Source organism: Fringilla coelebs (assembly GCF_963513975.1).
Source record: "Fringilla coelebs genome assembly, chromosome: 12".
Classification (NCBI taxonomy): Eukaryota; Metazoa; Chordata; class Aves; order Passeriformes; family Fringillidae; genus Fringilla; species Fringilla coelebs.
The window spans coordinates 11985542-12012793 of NC_140038.1; the positions used below are offsets into that span (position 1 = coordinate 11985542).

Sequence of the window (27252 nt, forward strand, 5' to 3'; positions counted from 1 at the left end):
CCCCAAATGTATCATTAGTTTTGTTCAGCTTTTCTAGTTTGTAAACAACTATGTAATCAATGAAAATATATTTAGCCTACCTTTAAAAAGATGTTTCCAGTATTAAGTGATAATAATAGTAAAATCATATGCAAGACAAAAATATTAAGATCTAGCATGCTTGTCCCTTAACAAGTTCTATTCCAAAATTATATTACATATATTAATTTCAACTTTGTAAATGTTTGTAATCTCAAATCTTTGAGTCGTCAGACAGTGACAAAAAAATTATTAAGAAACTGGACAACCTTTCTGTATTGTGAATGCCATTCATTTCAAACGTTACTTGCTAGTAAAGTGCTGTTACAAGCAAAATGAAATTGTTAGTGTCTATCGAAAGAAGATGACATTTTAGTAATATTCAAATTGTATTTGTTTTTGGCAAATAGTTAAAAGCATAGACATGTTTGTTTAACCACCAAAACTAATTCAGTATAAATAATATTGGTTTCAATAATTCTATGCTAAAAGGCACATACTAATGTTCCAGCAGTTCTTTCAAGTGAGCTTTTGTATGCAGAGTTTTAATTGTGCTTTTTAATAGTTACTGATTCAGTATGACCTTGAAAGTGACATTTGTGCATGTCTAAAATACCCTCTCACAAATGAATCTCACACTCTGAAGGTGTAATTTTGTTAAGATTAAGATTATATGTATCTATATAACTATGCTTGTTGATCTCTATAGATCTACATAGATATACACATATACATATATTCATACATACACACACACAAAGGGCTTCTTCTGGAACAGCAGCAGAAAGTGCAGTCTATACTTTTTTGACTTGTCTTCATAATAGAAAGTTCAGGTATGAATTGTCTTGGGATTTGTGAGATCCAAGGGATTATTTGTGATACTGTGTATGTCCCATATTACTCTCTTTCCTTACAGGCTGCTTCAAGGTCACTTCACTTCCAGAAGAGATGATTGGCAAATTATTTTCCATGTGATACTGAATAAGATGACCCACACTATCAAATATATGATCTTTGGTTCTCACCTAGAGGAAGAAGCAAAAGAATATATTTAAGGTCAGACTGTGCTTATAACCAGTTGGACATGAGGCTAACACATTAAAATCAAAAGGCACTTAAGCCACTGAACTCACTTGAGCAGGATCATTAGGCTGTAGACAGCAATTCAGATCTATCCTTTGGCCCACCATTAGCTCACAAGAAAAGTAGTGGTAAAGTAAAAAGACTGTATGTCAAACTGGGCTGATTATGCACAGGGGAATGAAATAACCTTTTTTTTTTCCTCCACAGAAGAGAGATATTTTTCTCTAAATCCCATTGAGGATTACTTTTTTTGATTTACTCTCTCCTCAGAAATGTCACTCAAGACTGCTCTTCTGAGCAGAAGAAAGTAGAATTGAAGTGACAGAAAACATTTTTTGTATCCAGAAATTCATAATTAAGGATAGGATTATAGTAACGGTTTCCAGGATGTGTTAAGTGTATACACTAATTATCAGCACCTGGAATAACAGTATTTGAATTCCTCACTGCTACTTACATGATACTTCAGTGCTTTTAAGTTTGTGAACTTTCAAACCTACTGCAGCCACTGGCTATATTTAAATTAACCTGGATGGAATCAAATCACTTCCACTTCATGGAATGCACCCATGCATTTTGACTGAAATATCTGAGCAGCACTGAAATTTCATTATATGAAATATTCATACCTTTCCCTCAGGATCCACCAAGAGTAGATGCTTTGCCTGCCCTCCCTGAAGTCCACTGAGGACATACTGACCAGGTGACGTTGTGCTTTCTCGTACCAGAAAATCCCCATCATTGACTAAGAGGCTCTCTGCTGCTTTCCTGTTCAATTTGCCATGGTAACAATCTTCATTCTTTAGCTGTTGCTTTATTTGTGGCAGAGCACAGAGACCAGCTGTGTTGCTTGTGGCACTCTGCTGAACAGGTTCCGGTAACTCTAAAATGAAATGAAAGGGAATGTATTGGATACTTCACCTAAAACTTCATCCTAAAAGGATGCAAGCCAATATCTTTAATAGCTTTTAAAATATTCAAACAATTCAGTCTTGAAGCAAACCAACCTTACAGACTGTAAGAATATGCACACATGAATGCTCATGACCCTCCAGTGCATTAGGCAAAATTATCACACCACCTCTTCCCCTACCTTAGATGGGAAAGCCTTTGGTCGCTAGGCAACAGGGATTAGAAAGAGGAATTTTTCTGATGCTGTACTGGTTTGGGGTTATATTTCTTTGTATGAAAAAGTCAAATTTTCCCTGTAAAAACAAGATTTTTGTTGGCTTTTTAGCTTTATTTTTTTTCCCTTAAGATCTTGTTTTTCCTTCTTCCTTAACAAGCTCTGAAGTGATTGTCACAGATCATTGGGAGAGTCATGTTGAGTGGCTCCAGCTATGTGCAGGAATGTAAGACAACATAGCCAATGTAGCCAGAAGGGAAGGATTACAGCATGATGCATTTGCTGTTAAAAAATGAACAATTACCAAATGTACTAGAAAAACTGGGTGGTTTGGGATATAGCCAGTCAGACTGCAAATGATTCACAGGCAGGATTCTTCTAAGGAAAATATGAGGATACCACTTCTTCAATGGAATTGTGCAACCTAAGGCTCCTCAGGATATAGGCAGTTCTTTTTAGAGCATGATGCAGTCCCAAGTTGGAAATGTCTCAATGGTGACAGATTTCTTTATTGGGTTTCCTTTATTGTCCAGTCCTTTTTCCACTTTCTTGTGTGGAGCCAACTCTGACAGAGAAAACACTCAGTGGGAAACCATAAAAGGCAAAGCTAATAAAGTATATTCAATAATGAGGACAATCAGTAGCAACTCTATAATCATTTAATGGATATCCACCACTTCGAGTCCATAAATCAAGTTTGGACATATATTTAGTTGATACCACAGATCAAACAGTTTGATTTAGAAATTACTGGATGAGATTCAATGGTCACTTATGGAAGAACTACTATGGAAGAAAAGATAGTCACAATAATCCCACTTTAACCTTGCATGCTACTGCCTGTGAGGCAAAGGCATCTGAGGTCATTTCCATTAAGACCTTGAACATAGAGGAGAAGCCTTTTCCTTGAGGCAATGTGCAGTCCCAAGCTCCTGTCATCCTAAAGACTTGCTTTCTAATACCTGCGGCACTCCATTCATTGTCACCAATGAACTACAGAAGATGAAAGGTTACACTGCTTTTTTACCATCACTATTTCGGCTCTTTAATCCCTTTTCTCTTGAATCTAACATGGAAAAAGAACAACCAGGACAGACTTCTTCCCCCCATCTTTTCTATATTTCTTATGAGAAAGCCAATCTTTCTGCATGCAGAGAAGTGAGAAGCTCCCCCTCCTTCCAGTGCTTAGACAGGTATGGCATCACAATGGGAACCTACTGGCCTGGCGCAGAGGGCTCCCAGGGATCTGTGCTGGTGCTGGACCTCGGGCTGCACATGCTGAATGCAGGGACTGGGTGTTGATGTAACATGGATCATCAAAGAGATCTGCTTTGTAGGCAGGTTTCAATGAGGTTGCCTCTTTTATTGTCTTCTGTGACCTCTCATCGCAATTACCTGCAATTAGTATATAGTATGCACAGATTTCCTTTTTTTTTTTTACTCAGCTTTAAGTAACTGTAAAAGCTGAAATAGGAATGATGTTCTTCTTTGTAACCCACTAAAGTAATTCAGAAGGAAAATAAAAATGCAAATGAACTTATTTTTCCTGTTGTCTAGAAGGCATCAGGTCCAAAACTAATTAGAATGAAGTTTTCGGAAATGTTCTACACTGGTCCAGTTCTGCTTCAATCAATGTCAGCAGTGAACCCCCCACAGTTTGGAAAGAAATTAATATATATGCCTCTATAGAAACACAAACCATACATGTTATTTGTTGCAAAACCCTTTCCTTCCCCTCTGCACCACAAAAAGAGCTTGTGGGAAGCTGAGCAATTCTCTCTCTTGCTATTCTGGTGGAGAAGGGAGAGATGGAGGAGATTGGTGCTTTGAGGCTCTGCCTGGAGAGCCCAAACCACATCTGTCAGGTTAGGATCCAAGCCTAGGAACAGGCTAACAGAACATCCCCTGCAGGGTATGAAAATAATAGCACTTCAGCTAGCCAAATAGCAGGCATATTTTTGCTCTTCAACAAATGTTTTATTAATAGATCTATTCATTCATTCTTTTATTTGTTCTCCCTCTCTTTGTAGAAACCATTTGATTCTCCTTTCCTTGAATTGGAAATAACACAAGAAACTGAAGTATCCCCTACAGACAGTGTAATGGATCGCTTTAGAGCCATGCAGGTGGGAATTCAGAAAGGACCTCATTGTGCAGTGAAAGAGAGGAGCTGAGGAAATGTGCTCAGGGCATCAGCTGTGGCAAAGGAAGTCCAGAAAGGGATGGAGGCTGATGATCTCCTGGGGTCCCTGAGAGCAGACTTTTGCTAAAGGCAAATTGATCCCGGGCACAAAGCTGCCTAAGGCAGGGGAAGGGCACAGTCACACTGAGAAACCAGGGATGCTGGAAGCAAGGGGCCAGGCTCTGTTGGAAAAACCCAATGCTGAAACTCTGGATCTCATTGAGCATTTGTAAGAGAAGGGGATGTATTCAGAGACTGATAAGTAATGAAGTATCTTCCTTTTTCAAATGGTATGAAGACAGGGAACAACAAAGGAACAACAAAGAGTATGAAAGAGAATAAAAAAAACAAAGAGCTACTGTACAGTATCATGAGAAGTAAAATGAGTAAGTCTGCCAGCAGACATGAAGATAGATTAGTGGCCTTTAGAAAAGCTGTAAGGCTTTTTTGTCTGTCCTCCATCTAGGGAACTAAAAATGACCCACTAAGTAGACACTTTTCACCATTGTATTGAAAGCCAAGGGACAGCTCTTCCAGGCAGCCTGCCCTGGTTAATTCTGCATATGCATGAGAAGGAAAAGAGAGTACATACCCACAGTTTTGTTTTCTTCTGGACAATTTTCATATATATTGATGAAGGTTGGGCTGCCTGTCTGTAGAAAAATTTTAAAATCAGTCACATAAGATAGTCCCCTAGAAAAACTCAGGTAACTTCAAAACATCCATGCATTAGTTAATAGATAAACAGGTAATTAAACATGTTCTTCACCAAAAAATTCCCATCTCCTCAAATAATATTTCACACTGATACTCTTCTTTCTTTAGATGTCACATCTGGACTCCAATGTGAGTGTCATAACTGCCCAGTTATGTATCTGATGTTTAGTATATATACAGTATAACTCCTAGGTAAGAAAGCTCAGATTTTCTAGTAAGTGTCCCTCATCATAAAATCAACTACAGGTATCATGGTTTGAAAGTGAAATGGTGAAATGGTTACTAAATTGTCTGAGCAGCACTGAAAGAGAAAGGAAAACCAAAAAGTAACACCCCATGGGAAAAAGGCATTTGCATTTACATGCAGAGTAACTGCTTGCAACAGTACTGGTGAGCATCAGGTGCAAACTCCAGATATAGTAAAACATTTTTAGAATTAGAGAACTGTTGGGGAGGTGGGGACCTGATATGCAGAGTATGGTTCATGTCAGCAAAAACTAGATGGTGCAGTAGCACAGGAACACACAGCAGCCCGGGAGCAGCTGCTACCAAACACAAATAACACCTGGGAGCAGCAAGCTTTTAGACAGAACCAACAGATTCCAGCAGGCACATCTGAGTGTGCTCCCTCTGAGCAAAGTGGTGGTGCCTTCTTTCCTGTGTGGGGAAAGGGTGGTGCTCCCGAGGCCTCACACAGCAGACTCTGAAATTTGTGCAGCCATCTGAACTTGGCTTGTTTTACTCCCTGATTGGTTTATATTTCCCTCTATGCCAGACAAGAGCCACAGATATCTTTTGCTGATTTAACAGAGCTCTTTGAAACAATCCAAGAGTAATGAATATTGTATATATATTGCAATCAGTCAATGTTGTATATATAAGTTGTAGAGCATAATGGACAGGATGAAATATTTATTAGATCACAGAATAGGGAGCCAGGAGGTCCCAGATTTTGCAGATGTTCTCTCCAACAAGCCATTTAAATTGGTATCTATTTTCTTCTCACAGCTAATGAGTGAACAAGGGAATATTACTTGGTCTCCTGAAAGTACTCTAAGGACAAACCAGTTAATATTCAGAAAGTGCTTTGGGATTCAATTATGTACTAAGCATCATTAAATCTAGCCTAAAAAAAACTTTTCCCCGGATAATCAGGACCTGGTTCTGATGTTAATGCCATGCTTTAACACCACAGAAACATTTTATTATTCATTCCCATGATAGGCAGTGAGTATTTATCCCAGCAGATGCTGTACTTACTGAGCAATAGTGCTTTTTGCACTGGACAGGACACTTAGCCCTTGGGTCTGTCTGCACTTTCATTCGCATGTCTAACACTCCACCGGTGGGAGGCTCCTTCCCTGGAATTTCGTTGTAATATTCATGATGATCCTCCCTCTCCTGTGAATTCCCAGCTGATCCATTAGCATTTGCTGCCTCACTGAAAAAAATATGGGGGAGGAAAAAAAATGAAGCTTCTGATGCAATCAATTGCTTTCTAGTGTAGGCAAACATCCCCACTGTCTGCACAACACACAATACACAGATCCGCCATATGGAGGCTGTAAAGGGCTTTGGGCAGGAACTTTCAGAGCTGTTTATTTTTCCAGTTACTTCTTCCTGAATTAAAAATAGTCATGACAGTTTGGGGTAAAGGGAGGTACAGTCATTTCATTAGCACCAGGCAGCCCAGATAGATTTTCAAGTCAAAGAAAAGGTAAGAGGAATCTACTGAAACTTTAAGAATTCCAATGCATTGTTCATTAGGGTATCCAAAATGCTGACCATAAAACTAATTCTTATGGCTTCTTGACTGAAGTCTATAAATCTAGAGATTGCTGGGGGGGGGCAGACTTCAAGAGAAAAATTAAAACCTCATGGCATTTAGTCAGACAAGCCTGTAACTGTTTTAGAATATCAAATATTACTACCAAAAATAAAAAAAGTAGCTGTTCTTAGAGGCATTTATCCTGATTTTAATAAGCACAATCAATATTCTGGCTCAGCTTGAAGGGAACACTGAATGACATGAAGGAGAGCACACAATGTTTTTCTGAGCTAAACCAGAATGATGATAGTTTAAATGTACAGCTGATACACTGCAAAACAACTAGGTGCTTCCTGTACTGTCTCCGGTCCCAGAAAAAAAAACTCATCTCAAATCTTACTTCTCTGATTAACAAGAGTATAATTGGATAAAAGGCCATGAGCAGGAAAGAGATAAAGTTCAAGTAGTTGATTATGTGATATGCAGTGCAAGTATTTGATTATGTGATTCATAGTAGTTTGGAAGGGAGTGACTCATTCACACAGCAATATCCGACTCCTCTGCCTGAGGACCATTCTTGGAGGCTGGCTGTGGGTTATGCTCAAGGAGGAAATCTAATCACCCTCTTCCATTTCTCCCTGCTCCTATGCTGCTTGTGACATAACCTAGCAGGATTTCTTAGGAATAAAACGCTTTTCCTCTGGTTATTTTCCCCAGGAAAAACAGACCAGTTTTAGCAGTGGAATGGCAAGAACCACCATATACATTGAAATAAATATAAACTGGAGTTGCGTTTATGCAATAAAACCAGCTCTGCTGTGATGCATTAGGCCCTGTTCCACTGACACTGCCTACTCAGGACTCCTGTGCTCAGGGTGCAGGTAAGCAGTGCCACAGCTTTACCTACTCATGGGAAGTAGCAGACAATCAAATTTGGTGTTACAGTAAAAAGAAGCCTGAGAAAAATAGGCATGGCTAATCTGTGAGGAGAGCCATAAATTAGAGCAAGAATTGTGTCCCCAGTGCAATGGAAGAAGGGTAATTGAAATGGGGAATTGTGGTCCAGAAACGAATCTAGGCCCTGTATTTCGGGCAATGTGCAGAGGGCTTCACACTTAAACATTCCAGGTTGTGGCTGTGTTTATTTCAGTTCATGAGGCCGATGTAAGTCATGCCAGGTGAAAACTGAGACTGCTGCGAGGACATGAGCAGAATAGCAGAAAGGTCAATTAAAATGGCTTTTTTCCCCACCACGCACCTTCCACAGCTGCAGCAAGCTTAAACTTGGCACAGGTCAGGACTGAGCTCAGTCTCAGTCTGTGTGTGTAACTGCTATTTATAGAGCTGAACTTACTTGGGCAGAGTAATTAGAACATTTGTTCAACTTGCATTACTTAAAATAAAGCTGCTTTATCTAAGGAACAATACAGCTTAATTCTGTGTTCTGCACCTGTACAAATGTCACAAAAATCAATGGAGTTCACTGGAATAAGCTAATTTTGGTAACTTATACGCTGCACGTACAGGCATACACTTGAATTATCCTATGTCCAGAAAGCATATTCAGAGCATCTTACTTATGGATCACTCTTTGTAGTGTATTGTTTTCCTGAAAAGTACTAAAGAGAAGGAAACTGCCAGTTAAGTGACTGAGAATGTGCTGACCTTTCATTAGATGTAACCAGGCTAGATGGGTTCTTCAGGTACTGTCTGAACCGGAGCTCAAAAGCCTGCCCTATGGTGTTGATCACCTCCTGTGCCATCCCATTGGGACATTCCAGGATGTGGCATGCTGAAAAGAGACACCTTACTTTAATTAAGTAAATGCGGTTAATACCAGAAAGTAAAGACTCAAGCTATATTGATTATAGCAAGGCTCCTATCCCTTCGTGGAGCCAGCAGCTAGTACAGCTTTAGTCTGACCTGCAGATTCCCACTTCACTGCACAAAGAACATGACATTTAAAGCCACAGCCTGCATACTATTACCCCTATACATACAGCAAAGCCAGAAATCGTACAGAGTATTGAGCTGAGTTCAGTAGCTTCCTTATTTTAAAACTCAAACAATTCCTTGGTACATACAAATAAAGCAATCATATAAACACATAACAATTGGAAACTTGTTTCAATACCTCTCTGATTAACAGGGTCTTTTGCTACATATGCCACGTAGTCTGTTGTATCCTACAGGGAAGAAGACAACAAATGACTTGAACATTGTAATTATGAACAATCCTACCATCACAGCACAGCAATTGCATATAGACAGGTACATTTTTAGCTTTAAAATGCACACTTCTTTCAGGGAAAAGCAACCAGAGGTGCTAGCAAAGTGAGCCAAGGAAAATATCAATGACACATTGCTGGCTATCAACACAGTAATTGTCCCATATTCTTTTTAGTCTAAAAAATGGACTAGACCATTTGTCATTCTTTGGATATCGTGTATTCAATTCCAGCTCTGCAACAGGAGTAGAAACACAACTGGTGCCTCATCAGCAGGCAGTGCTGCTCCTTCCACTGCTCCCATGGAGCTCACAGCCTTTCCCATGTAACACATCAGGGCTGTGTGACCGCTGCTCACAGCTTTTGGCTAGAACAGTCCTTACCGGAATCACTGGAAGATAAAATAGCGCTAGCATACTGCAAAGGACAAGTTTCCAGTGTTCCCAATTTGTAGCAATAAGATTGAGTTTTGAAGCATCTTAGAGAAAAGTTAAACTTTAAAATTATGCAGAATGAAATGGATATCCAATCTCAATTGCTTCTGCCCAATTTTAGTCTGGCTACAATCAGGTTAAATTGCCCTGGATCTCAAAGCTGCTGCTGAGATCAGACAATCTCAGTATAATCAGTTTTCTGTTTCTGATTCTCTTTCTAGCCAGCACTGAAATAATCTTCTTTTTCTAGTCAAATTGAAAAGGGAACTGGAATAGAAAAATTAACATTTCTAATGATACCGCAAAAGCAGGGTGGCTTGATAATTCAGTGTTATAGTCAAATTGGTGAGGTAATGAATAACATTCTTTTAATTATTAAAGATGCATTTTGTTATTTTGGATCTTTAAGGTGGGACAGGGAAAATGTAATTCACAGCTTAAAGGCATGGCTCTCTTGAGGGAAGAGGCAATCAGCTGGCAGGAAACAAGGCCCCATTTGCAATATGCACAAGAACAATCATTTAATAATTCACAATGAATGACACAGGAGGCAGGTCTTAGGACCAGCAGAACTTGTCCTAGATTTTTTTTTTTAAATCTCTAAAGTTAATATCACTAAAGCAAAGCAAGCTAAATATTTCTTATGTGTCTAGTGAACTCAATTTCCTTCCTTTTCCTTTCAAGTTTTTCTTAAAGTTCATAAATATTTCAGGATAGATATTTTAAAATAAATCAGATCTAGGGAGTAACTAGAAACTAAAGTAACTGGAGCAGCACCTGCTATTTTTTATGTCTTTTTAATGTTTATGTAGATGCCTGGATGATTTTGCTTTAAAATAAAGCCAGAATAGGCTTAATTATCAGGCAGAATAGTGCTACTCCTTCACAGCCCAGAACAACACTGAACTTAACTTAGACCTTGAATCTGGGGCAGGTGGAAGGACAGGTTGTGTGGAAACTATCTCCTGTTTTAAATGTAAACAGAATTTTGAAAAAGCTACCTGAACAAGACAACAAAACTGCCCCTTATGTGAAGGGCAACTAGATTTATAGTTACCACTGATGACCAAGACCTCTATTTTACATTATCCTCCCAGTAAGAAGTGTCAGCAGCTGCTCCATCAAGCCCATTTCCTGCAGCACATCTGTGCATGCACATCTCTTGCTGGCCATTAAGCACTGACCAGACCCAGCCCTGTGTAGCCTCTGAAATCTGAAGTCACTGTGCAAGACCAGTGCAGGATAATAATATAAAAAACACTAAAAAATATAAACAAGCCCTAAGGAATTACTTATCCGACCCAGATAGATGAATTTCCTGCTTACAGTCATTACAGTAAAGAGTCTGAAATAGAATAAAAACCCTCTGACTTGAAAACATCCATGACTGCATGGCAATGACACTAGGAAGAACAGCCCTATCTGCAGGAAGAAGGTGGTTATGCCACATCTGTCTCATAGGAGCTGTTGGCTTGAGTCAAAATTAATCTAAAAATTTAGAGGTGCCAGTGCTGACAGCTTTTATGACAGGTATTGGATCATGGGGACCACTGAACTAATCAATTCCTATGTTCACATTCTTATTTTCAGATTCCCCAAGTCAGAGGCTTTTGAATGGACTGACTCTCACTGATGGCAACAGGAAAGTTAACTATGTATCTATTAAATATACACTATTCCACCTTTCCTTTTCAGTGTCAGTACCCCAGTTTTCTTGTATTACTGCTCATGATCCAGAAGTGCAGTGTACTCTGTTAGTGCTTGTGGAAGGAAAGGATGAAGCAAAGTATTTGCAGGTAACAATTATTACATGAGTTCATTATACCTGCAGAAGTATATTTTATAAATCAGTACTTACTGGGTCACCTCCAGAAGCAAACGAGATGGACTGCATGTGATGGTTGGCAATAATCTGAAAAGCAAAATTAAACATGTTCTTGGGCCATACATCAGAACATATGTCTTTATAGAACAAGAAAGTAAATTCATAACAATCCCATTTATTAATTTATGCATGTATCATTTAGGAAGGAAAGCGATAAAAATAGGAATATTTTTGAGACTACCCATTCATGCTTAGCAATGTCTAGATCCCTGAGTAATCTTCCTTAAACGGTCTTCAGAATTAATTCAACCACCAACATCTAATTGTACCCAAAAGGAAGGGAAACCTGGTGTCTTAATCCCCTCCCAGCATGTGCAATGGACAGGAGACCTCTGCACTACAGACAAACCCCCAAGAGCTCCTTGATGCTCAGCTGGCACCTGCTCAGTGCAGCATTCCTCAGAGCCAGAGAGCCAAAATGGCCTCCCTGATGTTCCCCTGCTCCAGCCTGGAGCAACGCCTGCTGCTGGCCCAGGGTGAGATCACCCAGGGAGCAATACCAACAGCTGAGGGAGGAATTAGGTGGGCAGGACAAAGATCCTTGTCATATCTGCCAAGAAGGAAGGGAGCACAGCCCAGTGCCAAGCAAATCCAGGCTCTCAGGAACACACCTCAATAGAGCCTAGAGACTTTTCACAGTATAATTGATTATACACATCTATTATCCAGCTGTAAATTAGCTTTGGATGATACCAAAGCCAAGCTCTGACTTAATACCTATATCATTTTTTTTTCCTCCTATGACTTGTCAGAAACTACAGTCAGAACTAGTGCTTTGTTTATTGGCACTTTACAGGCCAACACATCCAGAAAAACAGTTTGTCAAGAGCTCAAGGATCCCTCCCCATGGAACACTCCATCATGAACAAAAAGGACCTGTGCTGTATGTCAATTCCTCCAAAGTGCTTTCATCTTTAAATTCAGAGGCATCATGTAATTCAGCTTTACCAGCCATGCACAAGTCTGCTAAAGGGTACTGCATTCCCTTTGCAGGGCACAGCCTTCCCTCAGAAGCCACAAACGAAGACAAAAGTGTAGCATGGAGAAAAGGACACTGATTACATGTATCCTACCTGCTGCGTGTCAGCATTAATCAAAGTGAGGCTGCTTGTTGAAATGGTCAGCTTTATATTCATGCCAGAAAACTGAAGGTTACTTTTGCCAAGTACAGAAGACAGAAACTTCACTGGAGGCTTTGAACAAAGAAAGAAAAGAATGAGGCTGTCAGCCCAGTCTGTGAGGGGCAGAAACATATGAAAGTCAAGGAGGTTTTATGGTAACTTATTGAGACTTTCAATGGAGCAAGGATAATGGCTTGATCAAATGCAAATAGATCTTCTAACAAACATCAGCTCTGAATGCAATACCAGTAGGAATGAGTTTTATGTCAATAATGGGGGAAAAATCCCAGTGAGCTAAATGTTATAGCTGGCTCCCTAATTCAGAATGTGCAGTTTTCTTTTTGAACTCTTCTTTGTTTCTGAAGAATGAAGTGTTTCTGGGTAGAGCAAGAAATTCTCTCATGTATTCCTCTATCAGGAGCAAGTTCATTCCTCCTGAGCTCCACAGTTACAGAAGGAAATCTAAGTTCTGCTGGACACAACCCAACAGTAACCACTGATGTTGCCCCTCACTACATCCCAGTTACTTAACAAAATCCATTAAACACTGCTATTTTAGTTTAATGTGTTTAATTTTTTTAGTATATAAATAAGCAGCAGATAACATTCCGGTGAATTAGCTCCCTCTTGCAAACCAAAAAAACCAAAAAAACCCAATTCCAATAGTTTAGCAGCCAAAGCCTTAAACTTGTAAAGCACCATGCACTGCAAGGGCTGGTAGAAGCAGGAACTCTGGGCAAAGCATTAATCCTGAGAAAAATAAAGTAGGGCAGAGCCTCAGCCTCAAACCAAACAGGCTAAACACCCTGCTACCAGCACTTCCATGTTATCCAGGCTGAGTTCAGATGGATTAAAATGCACTAATTCCAGCATGGACTGAAGCCTGTTAGAGAACCATGTATCAAGCTTATCAAAAGCAGATATAGAAAAATAATTGCTGAGCTAAAACAGGATTTACCTTCCGCTTTTTTATAGCTCCATTTGTACCCGACACAGCTTCACACAGTCGGCTTATTGCTTCCCTGCAAATAAAAAAAAACAGCACAAACCATTGGATCATTTCACATGCACCATCTGTAACAGAGCCAGCAACTCTGCAATTTATTGTTATCGGCCCACTTATAAACTCTTAAATCTTCTGGAAGGTCTTTCACAGTTGTTTTTCTTTCTTCTTTCCTCCCACTGTTTAAAAAAAAAAACCAAAAGAACTATTTAACAAAACACAGTGATTCAGCAGCCTGGTTTGGATTCTTTTTCTTCATCAAACCCAGCCATTTCACCTTATGAAAATTTGTTTAATAAAAAAACCCTCAAACATAATTAACCAGAAGATAAGCAACCTAATACCTTCAAAGCCTTTTTTTCAGAATGGTTGATAGGTCCCTTGCATGATAGAAGGGGCTCCTCCCCTTAATCCTTCCTATTTAGCACAGCAGGTGCATGCTGAGTGAGCCCAGCTGGGTTCTCTGATTGACTTTCTGGGGTTTGGGATTTCTTTAAAAAAAAAAAACCCAGAAAAAAATGCAAAACAACACACCCCCCTCAAAAAAACCCAAAAAAACCAGAATCAAACAAAAAAACACAATAACCCAAACAACAGTGGAGGGATGGGGATGTATAATCAGCTTCTCCAGTTCCTTTTCAGAGCTATCAATCCATATCTTTCCATCTCTGGTAGGAATTTCCCAAACTAGACCTTCTCTCTAGCCACCCATTCTCCTCTGCAGATTCCTCTCAGTTCAGGCAGCAGAAGGGTAAAGCATAAAGCACGCACTGAGCTCATTTCTAGATGAAAGATATATCACACACAGGATAACAGAGTCCTATGCTTGTTTTCCAACTCGAACGAGGCACATTCTGGCCTCTGCTCAGGCAAGTGACTGGTTTGGACATACAGCACAGCACTGGTCAAGGTTAGCACAGCAGCTGGGACAAAACCTTTCTGCTGGCAGTTACAGGCTTTTCCTCACCGATAGCTGCTGCTTTGAAGCCAACAGGAAAATGGTGCCTTACTGGGCTGGGATGTGCTCAGCAAGTTTCCATAGCCTTGCCTGCACATCCCAGTTGGAGCGGCAGCCCCGGTGTCTCCAGCTGCCCTGGCCCTGTCCCACAGGGGCTGGGGTCTTCTCAGGCTTAGGCTCCCATATTGGGCAGTTCATGCCTCAGCCTTTCTCTTGGGGCTGAATTCAGACTTATCATCCAAGGATGGGATTTTGTTTGGTTCTAAAGGGGAAAGGAGTTGGTTTAATTGTTTGTTTGTATTATTGAATTATTATCCAAAGAGCTAATTAGGAAACGAGCTGGTTGGGAAAGCTTGTCTGTTTCCAGATCCCGGCATGTGTGTGGGAGGAAAACACCACTGGCCTTCACCTCCTGAGAAATATTTAGTCCAGAAGGATAGAAAGTAACAGGAGACCGCACAATGACAAGAGGCTCCAGCCAGGTATGTCTCCTGAAGCAGAGATGCCCAGTGAGCAGTGTGGTCCCCCCAGGACCCTGCAGATGAGAGAGGAAGTAAAGCCAGCCCAGCACGGATGAACCCCAGTCACTGCTGCCCCTGCTCAGTGCCCCAGGGGCTGCCACACCAGCGGGCTGTGTGCTGGAAGCACTGAAGATCAGTGATATACACTGAGGGAACACCCTGAGAAAGTCAACCTGGATGCTGTCACATGAATGGAGCCCTCACCCACAGCAATATATAATTAATATTTTCTGAGTGAAAACATCAGGGAAGGAAAAGGGCCTCATTGTGGGCTACACAAGATCAGAAACCCAGCCTTTTAAACACTGACTCTCCTTAGTATTTAAAAGCAAAGTACTTCCCCCTACACAACTGAAAATATGTTTTTTAAGCAAATTCCTGATACTTTTCTTGGTTAGCTCCTGTTTTATATAGCTGTTATCAGGAGGAAGGCCAAACATGACCAAAAAACAAAAAACAAAAAAACAAAAAAAAAAAAAAAAAAAAAAAAAAAAAAAGAGGAAGGCATCCTGCAGGATGATCTTGCAGATTCCAATAATCAGCTTTGAAAATGAGAACTCATCTTCTCATTCAATATTAAAGGAAATTAAAATCAGAGCCAAGACATTAAGGCTACTTGGAGCCTTCAAGTCTAGCCTTACCTAGAAAGAAAACCAGATACAGAACAAATTGGAAAAACAGGGAAGTTGTCTCTTTTGGTGACAAATGAGTTATTGCACATGTCAGGCAGCCCATGTGAAATCAAGAGTTGCAGGCAGAGTTGCCAGCCACAGAGCCTGTTCTTGTACAAGCCACTGTGGTGGCTGCCCTCTTCACCATGCTCTGAATCAACTGTCCAGTGAAAAGGAACCAAAAAGAAGCAAACAATTTCCACTTAATAGTTTCTATTACCTCTCTTTGGTAGGGGTAATAGTTGTACAGACATTTCTTACGGCATACCTCTGGATGATTTTCTAAGTGATCTAACAAAACTTTACAAATATTATTTGAAAGGTGTGAAAAACAGGAGTTTGGTAACACCTGCTGCTACAACTGAACACTTCCTACATGCAGTCATTTCCACAAACTAGAAACTGCACCATGCAATGGGAAGAAAAGAAACTCTGGATGCACCCATGATAAACCAAAATGAGTGACCCATTTTTGGCATCCATAAGCCTTTAAACCAGGGTTTTGGGGGTTTTTTCAGGCCCACTCAGAAGTCCACAGGTTTCCTGTAGGTCTGCAGCCCTGGAGTGAAACCTGTGGCAGACCCAGCTCCTGCAGCTCCCAGAGCGTGCCCATGAGGGAGCGCGCCTGTGGGCAGTAACACTGAGCCACTTTGTTCATTGTTCCCCCAAAATGAGAATAAAAGACGAAAGATGGGCTGATGTAAGCAAGCAAGCATGCTGTTGAGGATTTGCTTTTAAGCGTCTAGGGCCCTGCCTACACCATGTAACAGAAAGGGATTATGTGGCTCAACAAAGTTGAAATTAATCTTCCAAACAAAGTCAGCCTTCTTCCAGCAGCCCTCCCTGGCTGCACATTTCAGACACCCTTCACCCCTCACTGCCTGACCATTTTCGAGTTTATAATTTAATGCCCCAATCCAAGATACAGAACCGCTTTTCCCAGAAATGCCCAAATTTGATGACTAATAACCAGCTTGATTTAACTGAAGTAGGAAATGTGTAAGAGGAAAAGAGCTGAATGGCTGGACAAGAGAAGCATACATTAGGGTCCAGCAAAGGCAGGACCTGCCACAGCACAAGGGTGACAACCCAAACACATCTTGTATCCAGAGCAGCAAGCACAGGCTAACCATTAAAAGAAAAAATACAAAGACCCCCAGGCAGAAGAGTCTGTTACACTTACTGTTATTTTTTGGTGTTACTTTTGTCATCTACATGGAGTTTGAGATCACAGATTTCTGCAAAATGGGAGGAATGTTGCTAAGAACAAATAGGGTCATGGGCAGGCAACAGCAGAGAGCTGGAAAACTTGCAGTGGAATCTCCTGTGCCAATCTCCTCACCCCCCAGCTGCTGAGGGAAAAGCACCTCAGTGCCCAGCCCTTCTCCTGCTGTGCTGTGGTCATTTGGCCACACAGCACCTCTGCATCCCATGGTCATTCACAGCACCAGAGAAGCCACTTTCTGCCTTCCCTGACCATGTGCCTGCCAAGCAACTGAAAATGCAAGTCCAGCAAGAAAGCAGAAGGTAAATTCTCCATGTTCACTCCTTTGGACTCCTCACTGCACTTTGGCAAATATGAGTTTGTTGATCTTTTCAACATTCTTGAGAAAGGTAACTAATATCTTCAGTTTTAGATACCATGAGGTAACTAAGCATGCACATACACATAAATCAAGGCAGGGTGCAGACTAGAGACCCTTTCTACATCACTTTAAAATAGAAGATGCCTCTTTGTTCAGTGAAATGCCATCAAAGTAAAAATATTTTTTACCCCAATTCAAGTAACAGACATGGTTAAAATGGGATATTTTCCAGCAGCTCCTTGGTTGGTGCATTGTGCATGTGTCTATAAACTTACTCCCCCGAGAGAACAATACGGGAATAATCAATGTTATCTTTGCTCCAGTCAGCTTGTCATCGATCGAACTTTAAAGTCTGCATGTGTGAGCTCAGCACTTCAGCATTTGGTTTGCAAACAGTTTAAGTTTTGAATTTCTCATGCACAAAAGAGCCCGTTAAGGTCAGCAGCGGCATTTTTTTTAGGTGATGGAAATATTTCCATTGTTAAGTTTTGACACAGTTCTGCTTAACAAAACCTTACTATCTAGCCCAAATTTAAGTTGGCAAGCTCTTGTCACGCAGTAATTCATATTCATTATTTTCCTGACAAACCAGCCAAAGCTCTGTTCTGTTAGCACAGCAGCACACACACCTCTTGCAAACAGGAGATAACCTCGCCCTCTGGCTGAGCTGTGAAGAACAGAGTGGCCTGGGCTGGGTGTATTACATGGCTCTTCTTGGTCTGTAAAGGACCTGCCTGAGGGAAGTATATTGGTATCTCAGGCACTTCTTCATACACACATGGAGGAACTGGGTGAGTGTGTGCTTATACCAGTTCTACATGTCAACAACTGCTGGTTTTGAATATAAAACAAACTGGACAGCTTTCAAGCGAAGTCTATAGGCATTGAAGGACTCATGTTTTTCAGGTCCTTTCAGCTGGTAAGTCTGGGAGCCAATAGGTATAAATGTAACACTAATCCCTTCACGTTGCTGTGAATTTTTGGATACAAACTTGAGGAAGCAAAACAGCATCTGAAAATCTCCCTCCAGCAGCAAGGAAGAGCTGGGCAGGTACAGGAAGCCTCAACCACACTCCTGGCATCCTCAGCACGAACTATGCCAGAAAAGCAGCTGAGAGGAAAAGGGAACATGTCTAAGGCCAGGTGAAAATAACCTGCAGCCACTTACCTCCCCAAAAAGCTGGGTGTCTGCTGGGGCTGCCTGGCACTAGTCCTAACTGGTGGACCATGAGCACATCACAGCACCACGCAGCACTCAGAGCTCCATAGAAGGTGATTGTTTTGAAAACTCAAACACTCCCGCACTGCCAGACTTACAAGAATAAATCTAAAAATAAAATTGCGCTTTTCTATCTCTGACAGGAAATTTCAGCCACCCCACAGGTGGAGGGGTGCTAACAATCTAGACCCAGAAACTGGCAGTAAACTGCAACAGAAGTTGCAAAGTTCTGAAAAGACCATAAAATATTTCACGTTTTAACCACATCCCCAGTTTTATCTGAGAATGAAACATTAATCTTTTTCTGATTTGCAGCCTGAAAACTTAGGCTTGCAGTACAGATGGAAACAGCTGTATTTCAACATGTTTTCCTTGTGACTCCACTTCCAGCTGAGGCTGGTCTTGGTGAAGATGGGGTGAAGCGGTGTCATGACCTTGCTGGATCGAGAGACTGATGGCACTTTCTGCATCAGTTGGGAAGCAGTGTCACACAGAGACCCATGAGGGTCCTGGCTCTCCACCCTGGCCATGGCACCCACAGGCACAAGAGCACCAGTGGATTTCTCCATGCCTTGCAAGAGCCGTGCAGGCAGCGCTGAGCCACGTGCAGAGCCCAGCTGCTGCCGGTCCCCAGCTGGCTGGGGATGTCTGCTCTGTGCTGCCACTGCAGGGGGAGGCTCTCTGAGCAAGAACTGGGAGAGAAATTACGTCTGTGCCTGAAACAATTCATTTTCCAATGCAAATAGCCTATTGTAATGATCAAATAATTCAAATCATCACTTAGGAAAAGACAAAACAAAACATGCAAACTCCTATTCAAAATTGTCTCAGAGCTTGGCACGCACCCTCAGCTTTATACAAAAATTAGCACTCAGGCTTTTCATTCTTGGGCTGAATCTCAGTTTTACACCACCTACCTGGTGACTTGTGTTCGTGTGCCAAAGTCCAGGGATCTCATTGACTGCAGCACCTCAATACAGCCCATGTACTATGGAAAACAGACAGAGAAAAGGGAGAACTGTTAGTACACAAGCAAGAGGAGGATCACAGGAGGAAGCAAATCTGATTATTGTCCACTAAGTTTATGCAGAACCACAGTCTAAATGGAAAATCAAATCAGCCATCCTAAAGCTGCTTCCTAAATAGATCTTGTTTTACTAAAAGTGTAGAGAAGAGCAATAAAGATACCAATGGCTTAAACACCATAGCACCAAAAAAAAAAAAAAAAAAAAAAAAAAAAAAAAAAAAAAAAAAAAAAAAAAGGCAAAGCACTCTGGACACACAAAATCCAATTATTCCTTTTTTCCCATTTCTGCTTACTCTCACTTATTAGCCTGTGACACTGAGCTGGGAGGAATACATGAGGAAATACTGGAGAGAACAGAGTCCTCGGAGCAGAGAGGCTCTGGAAGCCCCTTGAGACCAATGCACTCAGAGCCCCCATGCAGAAGAGCTGAGTGTCCCTTCAGAGAGTAGGAGGCATTACAGGCCACAAGGAAAACCACTGGCTCCACACTGCTACATGTCTGATGACAAATAACCTCTGCAGAAGATGAAGGATGTGAAGTTGCAATTCCAGCTCATAGCAACAGCTCTTAAGAGCCTACACTATAAACTGACCTGCTTTAAATTAAAGGCTGACTGCCACACTTCTGTTGTACGGGACAGAGCTGGGCTTTTTCTATACTCATTTGGGATTTGTATAAGACTAATTCTCAGAAATATCAAGGATGTGATGGTATATCCCTAACCATATCTTACTAATCTTTCAGCATTTCTATGGATGTCAATCTCTCTGTTGTTGAAGCAGTCTGATCTCTTCATTTCAACAGGCTGGCACAGGTCTGGGTCTCTCATTTTTCCTCTTGGGACCATCCTGCAGTGCTCACACAGTGCTCGAGGGCTGTAGTCACAGCATGCCTGTGCAGACCTCTCCTGTAGGAAGTCAAAGCCTCTGGGACAATTTGGAAAACCCAGGCAGGGTCATGCATACTCTGTCCCTTGTCTGAATGGATGGAGGAGGCATTCTGTGTCAGAGAAAGGTACCATATTTAGTTCCTCTGCCTCACTTTGTCTGTAAATCAATTTTTCTGCTGGGCCATTCAGAGAGGGTTTGATTTAGGTATCTGTTTCAGCTTTGGAGACTTTCAGAAATAAGTGTGTGAAAAAGAGAATATTATATGTGCAGTCAGGGATTCCACAACAATTGTATTATCCCTATTTTGCTTTCTTTCCAGATAGCAATGTAACCCTTGGGAGAACTCCAGAATTAGGTCAGAGACCTGGAAGGACATCAATAAGAATCTGAAAGGTTGGCAGAACTGCTTCCCTAATGAACATTTAATGACTTTGAGAGCTATCTGCCTTGTTAAAGATATTCCTGCTTAACAGGAACAAAGCAAATGTGGAAAATATGTCTAGAGCCTCAGCTTGTAGCACAGCAACGACCTCTGATCCTACAGTATAAGGTCAAGCATCCTGTAAGCTGGTTGGCTGCTCCTCTATCCTTGAAAAAAAAATAATTTAGAGAAGTAGGTGAGTCATATGCTGACAAGTGAGTCCCCATTGCATCCTGAACAGATGCGTGGGAAGCTACTCTAAGCAAAGATGAAAAATCAATATTAGGTTTTTGCATAAGTGACCCTGAGTGAAGCTGAACTTATCAATGATTCACAAAAGACCTTTTTTTTTTTTCCCTTTAAAAGCCTAAGTAGGGAAGTGCATTAACATGGCACCTCACTGCATCTCTCATTTATTTTAGCTGTCGTTGGTTATCTGAACTGGCACAGATAGAAATGGCTGAGCCTTCACATCGCAGTATGAGGGTACAGAGAAGCAGCAGAGCCTTGGGCAGGGGGACAATGTGAGGCTGGAGCAGAGCAAGTCAGAGTCACAGAGCCTGGGAGAAGCCCATGGAGCACACAAAAGGACAATGAAATACCAGAAGCCTATTCAAGAGAACAAAAGATGCTCTCCAAGGAAGAAAAAAAATTAACAATAAACAAAAATATTAACCCCTCCATAGCAAAATATGAGAAGCAGCACAACCAACGCATGAGAGGAAGGGGAAGGCAGTGGAGAAGGACAATGTTTGTCTCAGAGACTTCTGTACCCAAACTCCAGTTCAGGTGGTGCCCCCACTTCCTGTCCTGTACACCCCAAACAGCACATCCCAGGAAAACAGAAATGGGCTTCTCTGGTGATGCAGGGTCAAGGCCAGCTCCATCCTTCCTGCTGCAGGGAAGGTTAAACTAAAGCATGAGCAGGGCAGCAACCACAGGTGCCTGGGAGACAAAGCCACAGCAGTCCACAGCTCTTGCTCCAGTGCAAGCTATTCACCAGGTGCTCTCGTGAAAACTGAGTCCAAAGGTGGTGTACAGGGAGGGGTGTTCATCTTCTGAAGCCCACAGAGAGAGGCAAGGCACAGTTCACTGAGCTGCAAGGAAGCTGGGGGAAGCTGGACACAGGCCCAAGGGTGCACTAACCAGCCTGGGCAACAAGCACAGATGTAACTGAAGAATTCAGCTACCTACAGAAAAACAGAACAGCAACAGTGAAAGTGCTAAAGATCTGACATGGCTAATGAAAGAGGATGCTGAACCCACTGTTCTGTCAGCAGCAGGATGGAGAGCTCCTGCCAAGACAAGCAGCAGCTCTTAGGAAGGAAAGACTCACTGGCCCCTGCTGGAAAGGGAAAGGCTCCACTAATGGCAACGTGTGCAGAGATATCCCATCTGCCTGCAAAGGGCTGTGAGAGCACTGGCACCAGGACTGCTTTGTCCCCTGGTGTTTGAGCACAGAGGGTGATCTGGGGCTGGCTTGCATTTCCCCACACCACCAGGAGAGAACAGCAGTTATTGAAGATGCACACACCTTTTCACATCTATTTACATGAGACGACAGAAAGTGACTGCAAACAGGATGAGGAACTGCGTGGGAGGAGATGAGAAGGCACCAGGCAGGGCCCATGTGAATAAGCAGCACATGGCAGGACAATGCAGAGTGCCAGGCTCAGGAACCTGTTGTGAGATTTCTCTGCTTTCACCCTAGCAGGAAGGTAAAGTGTTGTCTTCCTTCCATGGCAGCCAGGGATGTGGGGAAGGAGCAAAGCACGGTTACTCTAGTTTTGGTAGGGAAGTTTTCTCAGGCCTTCCTTAGATGCTGTCTGTGGTAGCCTTGGGGTTAGAAAGTCACTGTGTCCACTGGAAAGCAGAGACCACCAGAGCTCCCCTGGCATGGCACTGCTCCTGCCAGCACACAGACTGCACTGTGCCAGTCAGCTCAGCTGCTCATCCTGCCTCACACAGCAGGGTTTACTGGGCTGGGGTAAGTGCTCTATAACACTGTAAGCAGCCACTAGTCAGGCAGCTAATGAAGAACTTTGGCCCAGGTTTGCACCCTGCAGGACATTCAACTGGCTCATTCCTCAGCCTGAACCACACTGGTTTCCTCCAGCAAACGCCAACCCCATCCAGATCCAAAAGCAAAGCCAGCAGAACCTCTGCCATCCCCACCACAGGAAGCAGAGAGGCCAAGGCAGCCCACAGCAGCAGTGCACACCATTGCAGACGTGGGTGGTACCCCCAGGGCACCTGTGAGACAGCACAAAATCCAGGCAGAACCAGCTGGAAAACAGACTAGATACCTTCAAGGATTAAAAGAGCCCATTAAAGATCATTAAGCACAAACCCACGCCCTCCCAGTAGTTTGTCAGCGCTAGCCTAACTCTCCTTATGTGCTTGCCCTGCTCTTGTCTTCCCCCCTGCAGCAGCAGCAGTGCAGACAGACAGACAGGCCCTTGGTCTGTCCCACTCCTCATGCCCACGCAGCACAGCCTCTTCCCTGAGGGCAGCAAGCCAGGGCTTTTTGTGAAGAATAGCTTTTGATAAATGAAATATTTTTTCTGGGAAAGTCTGACCCTTTCATTCACAGGTTTTCAAATTTTAAACATATCCTGAGTCGGGGGTGGGAGGAACCAAACAGGGGAAAATGATAAATACAGACATATAGAAATATTTCAGTTTTGTTTTCTGAAAAACCACTTTCTGCAGCCCTGCACTCAAGCCAGGTCTCTAACAGAATTGTTCCCAATCCACCCTGTCCCCGTTCTCCGGCTGTGACAAAGCAAATGGCCTGAAACACAAAACACGCAGGCTCCGGAGGGAATCGATTCCCCAGAGAGGCGCGAGTGCCCCGCAGGCGGTGCCGCGTGCCGGGGCGCATTCCCGTGGGACGAGGCGCGCACGGACGGGCGCTGCAGGCTGCCCAAACCCCAAACCCCAAACACCCCGAGCCCGGCACTGCCAGCACCGCCCCGGCACCCCCGGCTCATGATTCACAGCTGCGGCTCTGAAGCCATGAATCACCGGAGCCCATCTCCTTCCTGCGAGAGCCCCGGCTGTGCAGACGCGTGTAGTTATTTATTTACGACGGGCGATGCAGAGCAGCTCTCCGGGTGCAGTGTCAGGGTGCTGCTCTCCACGGAAGTGGCTGCAGCTCAAATACCACAATATTTCCCTGCCCTGAAGATGGAAGAGGCGCTGGTGGCAACCTAGGACCAGGAAAGGGCTGTGCCGGACCCCCTTCCCCACACAGAGGCGAGGAGCACCTGCTCCAGGCTGACCTGTCGCATCCTCCGTGGACAGCAGCAGGACTGTTCAAGGCACTGGTGCCCACGTGTGCTTTCAGGGTGCCATTCATGTAATTCTGAACGACCGTGCTAGAAATGATCAGGCTTCTTTTAATCTAGAGACATGTGGCTGATTTTAGACATACATGATGGCATATATCTATACACATTCACCATCAAACCACTAGCAGAGGATCAACCTGTACATTGCTAAAAGCCCTTTGAGACAAAGGATGCTGCAAACAACCTTTACCATATTATTATAAAGTATAATGGTATTGTAATGAAATACCTGGCAATAGTATTTCCTTTTCATATTTTCGTTAAATAATTTTTAAAAACCAATCATCTTTCAAAGAGACTCATGCTTTAATTTAAGCTCAGGTACAGAGCCTTACTCCATGTTAGGTCCAGTAAACATGATCCTTGCTATTCTCAGAGAAACCACTGATGCAGGACAGTGCTGAGAGACAGATCTTATCCTCCTTCTCAGCAGCAGCCACATCCCTGGCACTCCCCAACAAGCAAGAGAAAGGGTGGCAAGGGCCTCTTGGAATATCCCTCAGGTTCATCACAGCCATAGCAAACACCAGCAGGAATGATAAGTGCCATGGCCACTATGGGTACCATTCGGAGACAACCTCAGCTCCAGACGGGCAGCATTGTGGGAAGGTTTTTAACAGGTAGAATGTGAACAAGGACATGGTAAATATCCCCCTTGTAAAACCTGCAGCAATCTGTGTACAAAGCATGTTTTGAAAGACAACAGTGTGAGAATCAGAGTTGTCCAGGCTTCTCTTAAAATATTAGTATTTGGGCTCTTTGTTATTTGCATGAGCATTTGGGGGGACCAGGTGCTATTATGGGTCTCAGCTTCCTCACCAGGCCCGGGTGACACGTGCCTGTGACACCGGTGCCCTGTCACCACCAGTCACACACAGCCACAGCTGCCTCCCCAGGGGATGCAATGAGCCCAGCATGGCCCCTTGTTAAAACAACACCAAGAAAATTTCTGCCTCACTCCAGTCTGCAGGGGACAGCTTCTGCCCTACAACATTTCTTTAATTCACCACATTATTGCCTTTCTAAAATAACTGTAGATCCTCTCCATGTAATTGTTGAATCCTCCTCTCTGATTAAGCTGCTAAGGCCAAAGATCTCTGGCAGCAGCAGTCCCAATAACATAGACCTGACCTGCCTCCTAAAAGGGTCTCTGTGGAGATCCCAGCAATTCCATACCCCAACAGGGCACAAGAAGCTGCATGGGGAGAGTGAGTCCCTCCAAGCACACAGGAGGGAGGGGAAGGGCCAGGGCTAGAAGGTAAGGACTGGAAGCAGCTCCAAATGCCTAGCCCTTGGTCTCTTGCCCCTCTTTGCCTTCAGGTGAGACCATCCCTCTGCACCAGAGTCCTGCCATGCTGCAGCCCTGGCCACTTCCCAGCCCATCTGAGGCTTCATAACCAGCTACTGAAGAAATCTGGTGATCTCTGGGGAAATTAGCACCTTGCTCATCCTCTCACTTTGCACATCCTCTGATGCTGAAACGCCAAAACCCCCATGTTACTTATTTACCAATCTGCTTGTTACTATTAAAAGGGCTAGTTGAAAAAAACACCAAGATTTTGGCTAGGACATGACAGCGATGTTCCTGCAGCTCTCCTTGGGCTGGTTCCTGCAGGCCCACAGCCATAGGAGCAACATAACCAGGAAGATGAAGGGAAAAAAAATCTTCCTGTTGCATTGTGAGGCTCCTGCCAGTGAACCCCCTTCTGAGATACTGCCCACAAAAGGAAAACCAGCAGAAAACCATACTGGAAATACAACCTGGGCAGTGCCTGCCCCACAGCCTCCCTGACAAATGCCAGCAGCGTGGGCCAGAATGCACCTAATGCCTGGCATTGCTTTCTGTGAGGGATAGGAGGCCCTTTCATGGGCCAACATGCAGAGTAACCTGTTTCAGCTGCGGTTCAGCACTCCTCAGAGGGTCTACAGGTAGTCCTTTGGAAGTGGATGTTGTGTTACCTCTGGAAGCAGCTGGGGTGTTTTTAGCTCCCCCAGCTCTATGCCACAGCCCTATGTACACCAGAAGACAGGAACTACATGGGAGAACGCAGTGGTTTGGGGAATGGACTCTAGGGGCAGGAAAATGGAGGTCACTCAGCAGCCAGCTGAGCTGCTTGCTTTGTCAGAGGATGGAAGCCCCGGGAGAAGTACTCACCCGCACGCTGTAGGTGGTTCCTGGCTCCTGGCTGTACGTGCTGTCACTGCTCTGGGCCAGGCCCCTGTCCTGCCTGCCCACAGCAGCAGCCTCCTCAGCACAGTCACCCGCTGCTTTTGGGGTCAGGACCAGCTTGTCCAGGTCAGGCTGGGGGTAGGAGGCTGACAGACAGCTGATCTCAGGCGAGGTCGGGCTGCTCGGGATGGTAACGCACTCCGTGAGTTTAATTCGTGGCACCTCTTTGGTTCCCAGGCAGAAGCTTTTCAGGCCCGGCAGATTGGATGGGTTGGCAAGTTTAATGTTGGCCATCCGGGGGATCAGCGTGCACAGCGTGGTGCAGGTGTCCTGCGGCCCCAAGGAGACATCTTCTGTCAGTAAATTGGGTGTTGAAGAATGGGAAGAGGAGGAAGAACCTTTGATATTTAAAGACGTATTTTGTGCACCTTCATCTAGGGAGGTTATGGAATCATTCCTGAATCGGCTGTACTTAGCCCTGTGCAGCATTCCTGGATGTCTGAATAACCCTACATACAGGACGTGTCCACCGAGGCTCTGCTGACTGCGTTCTCTCATAGCCTTGGCAGGTCTGTAACTGGATAGTCTTGCATAAATTAGCTTTTGTAGATAAATTATGTGGAAATCAAGCAAGTCAAACAATTTTCAAAACAGAAACCTACTGGATATTTTTGCTGACTCCCTCTTGATTGGTTTATTTTCCTCAAAGAACAAGGCTTAAAACTGCATGGACATCTGGCATTTTGTAAGCAGAAATAAAAGCAGCATACAGGAAAGCACATCGGTGGTATAGCAGCTTAAGCTGAAGAGCCACTATCCAAACCTGCCTTCATTGCTGCCTCAAGCCAGGCACTAAATCCCACCTAGCTC

General features: G+C 43.3%; 1 protein-coding gene across 1 annotated transcript; it reads right to left on the minus strand.

Annotated features, from left to right (window-relative positions):
• Positions 1 to 440: 440 nt before the first annotated feature.
• SHC4 (SHC adaptor protein 4) lies at positions 441 to 26940 on the minus strand (the record flags this gene model as incomplete). Its single annotated transcript, XM_084214094.1, has 12 exons — positions 441 to 1043; positions 1731 to 1984; positions 3446 to 3622; positions 5002 to 5062; positions 6387 to 6567; positions 8560 to 8686; positions 9029 to 9080; positions 11415 to 11468; positions 12515 to 12634; positions 13521 to 13584; positions 19438 to 19508; positions 26368 to 26940. 12 exons carry the CDS (start codon positions 26938 to 26940, stop codon positions 888 to 890), a joined length of 1890 nt encoding a protein of 629 aa, XP_084070220.1. The 3' UTR covers positions 441 to 887.
• Between the last annotated feature and the right edge of the window lie 312 nt (positions 26941 to 27252).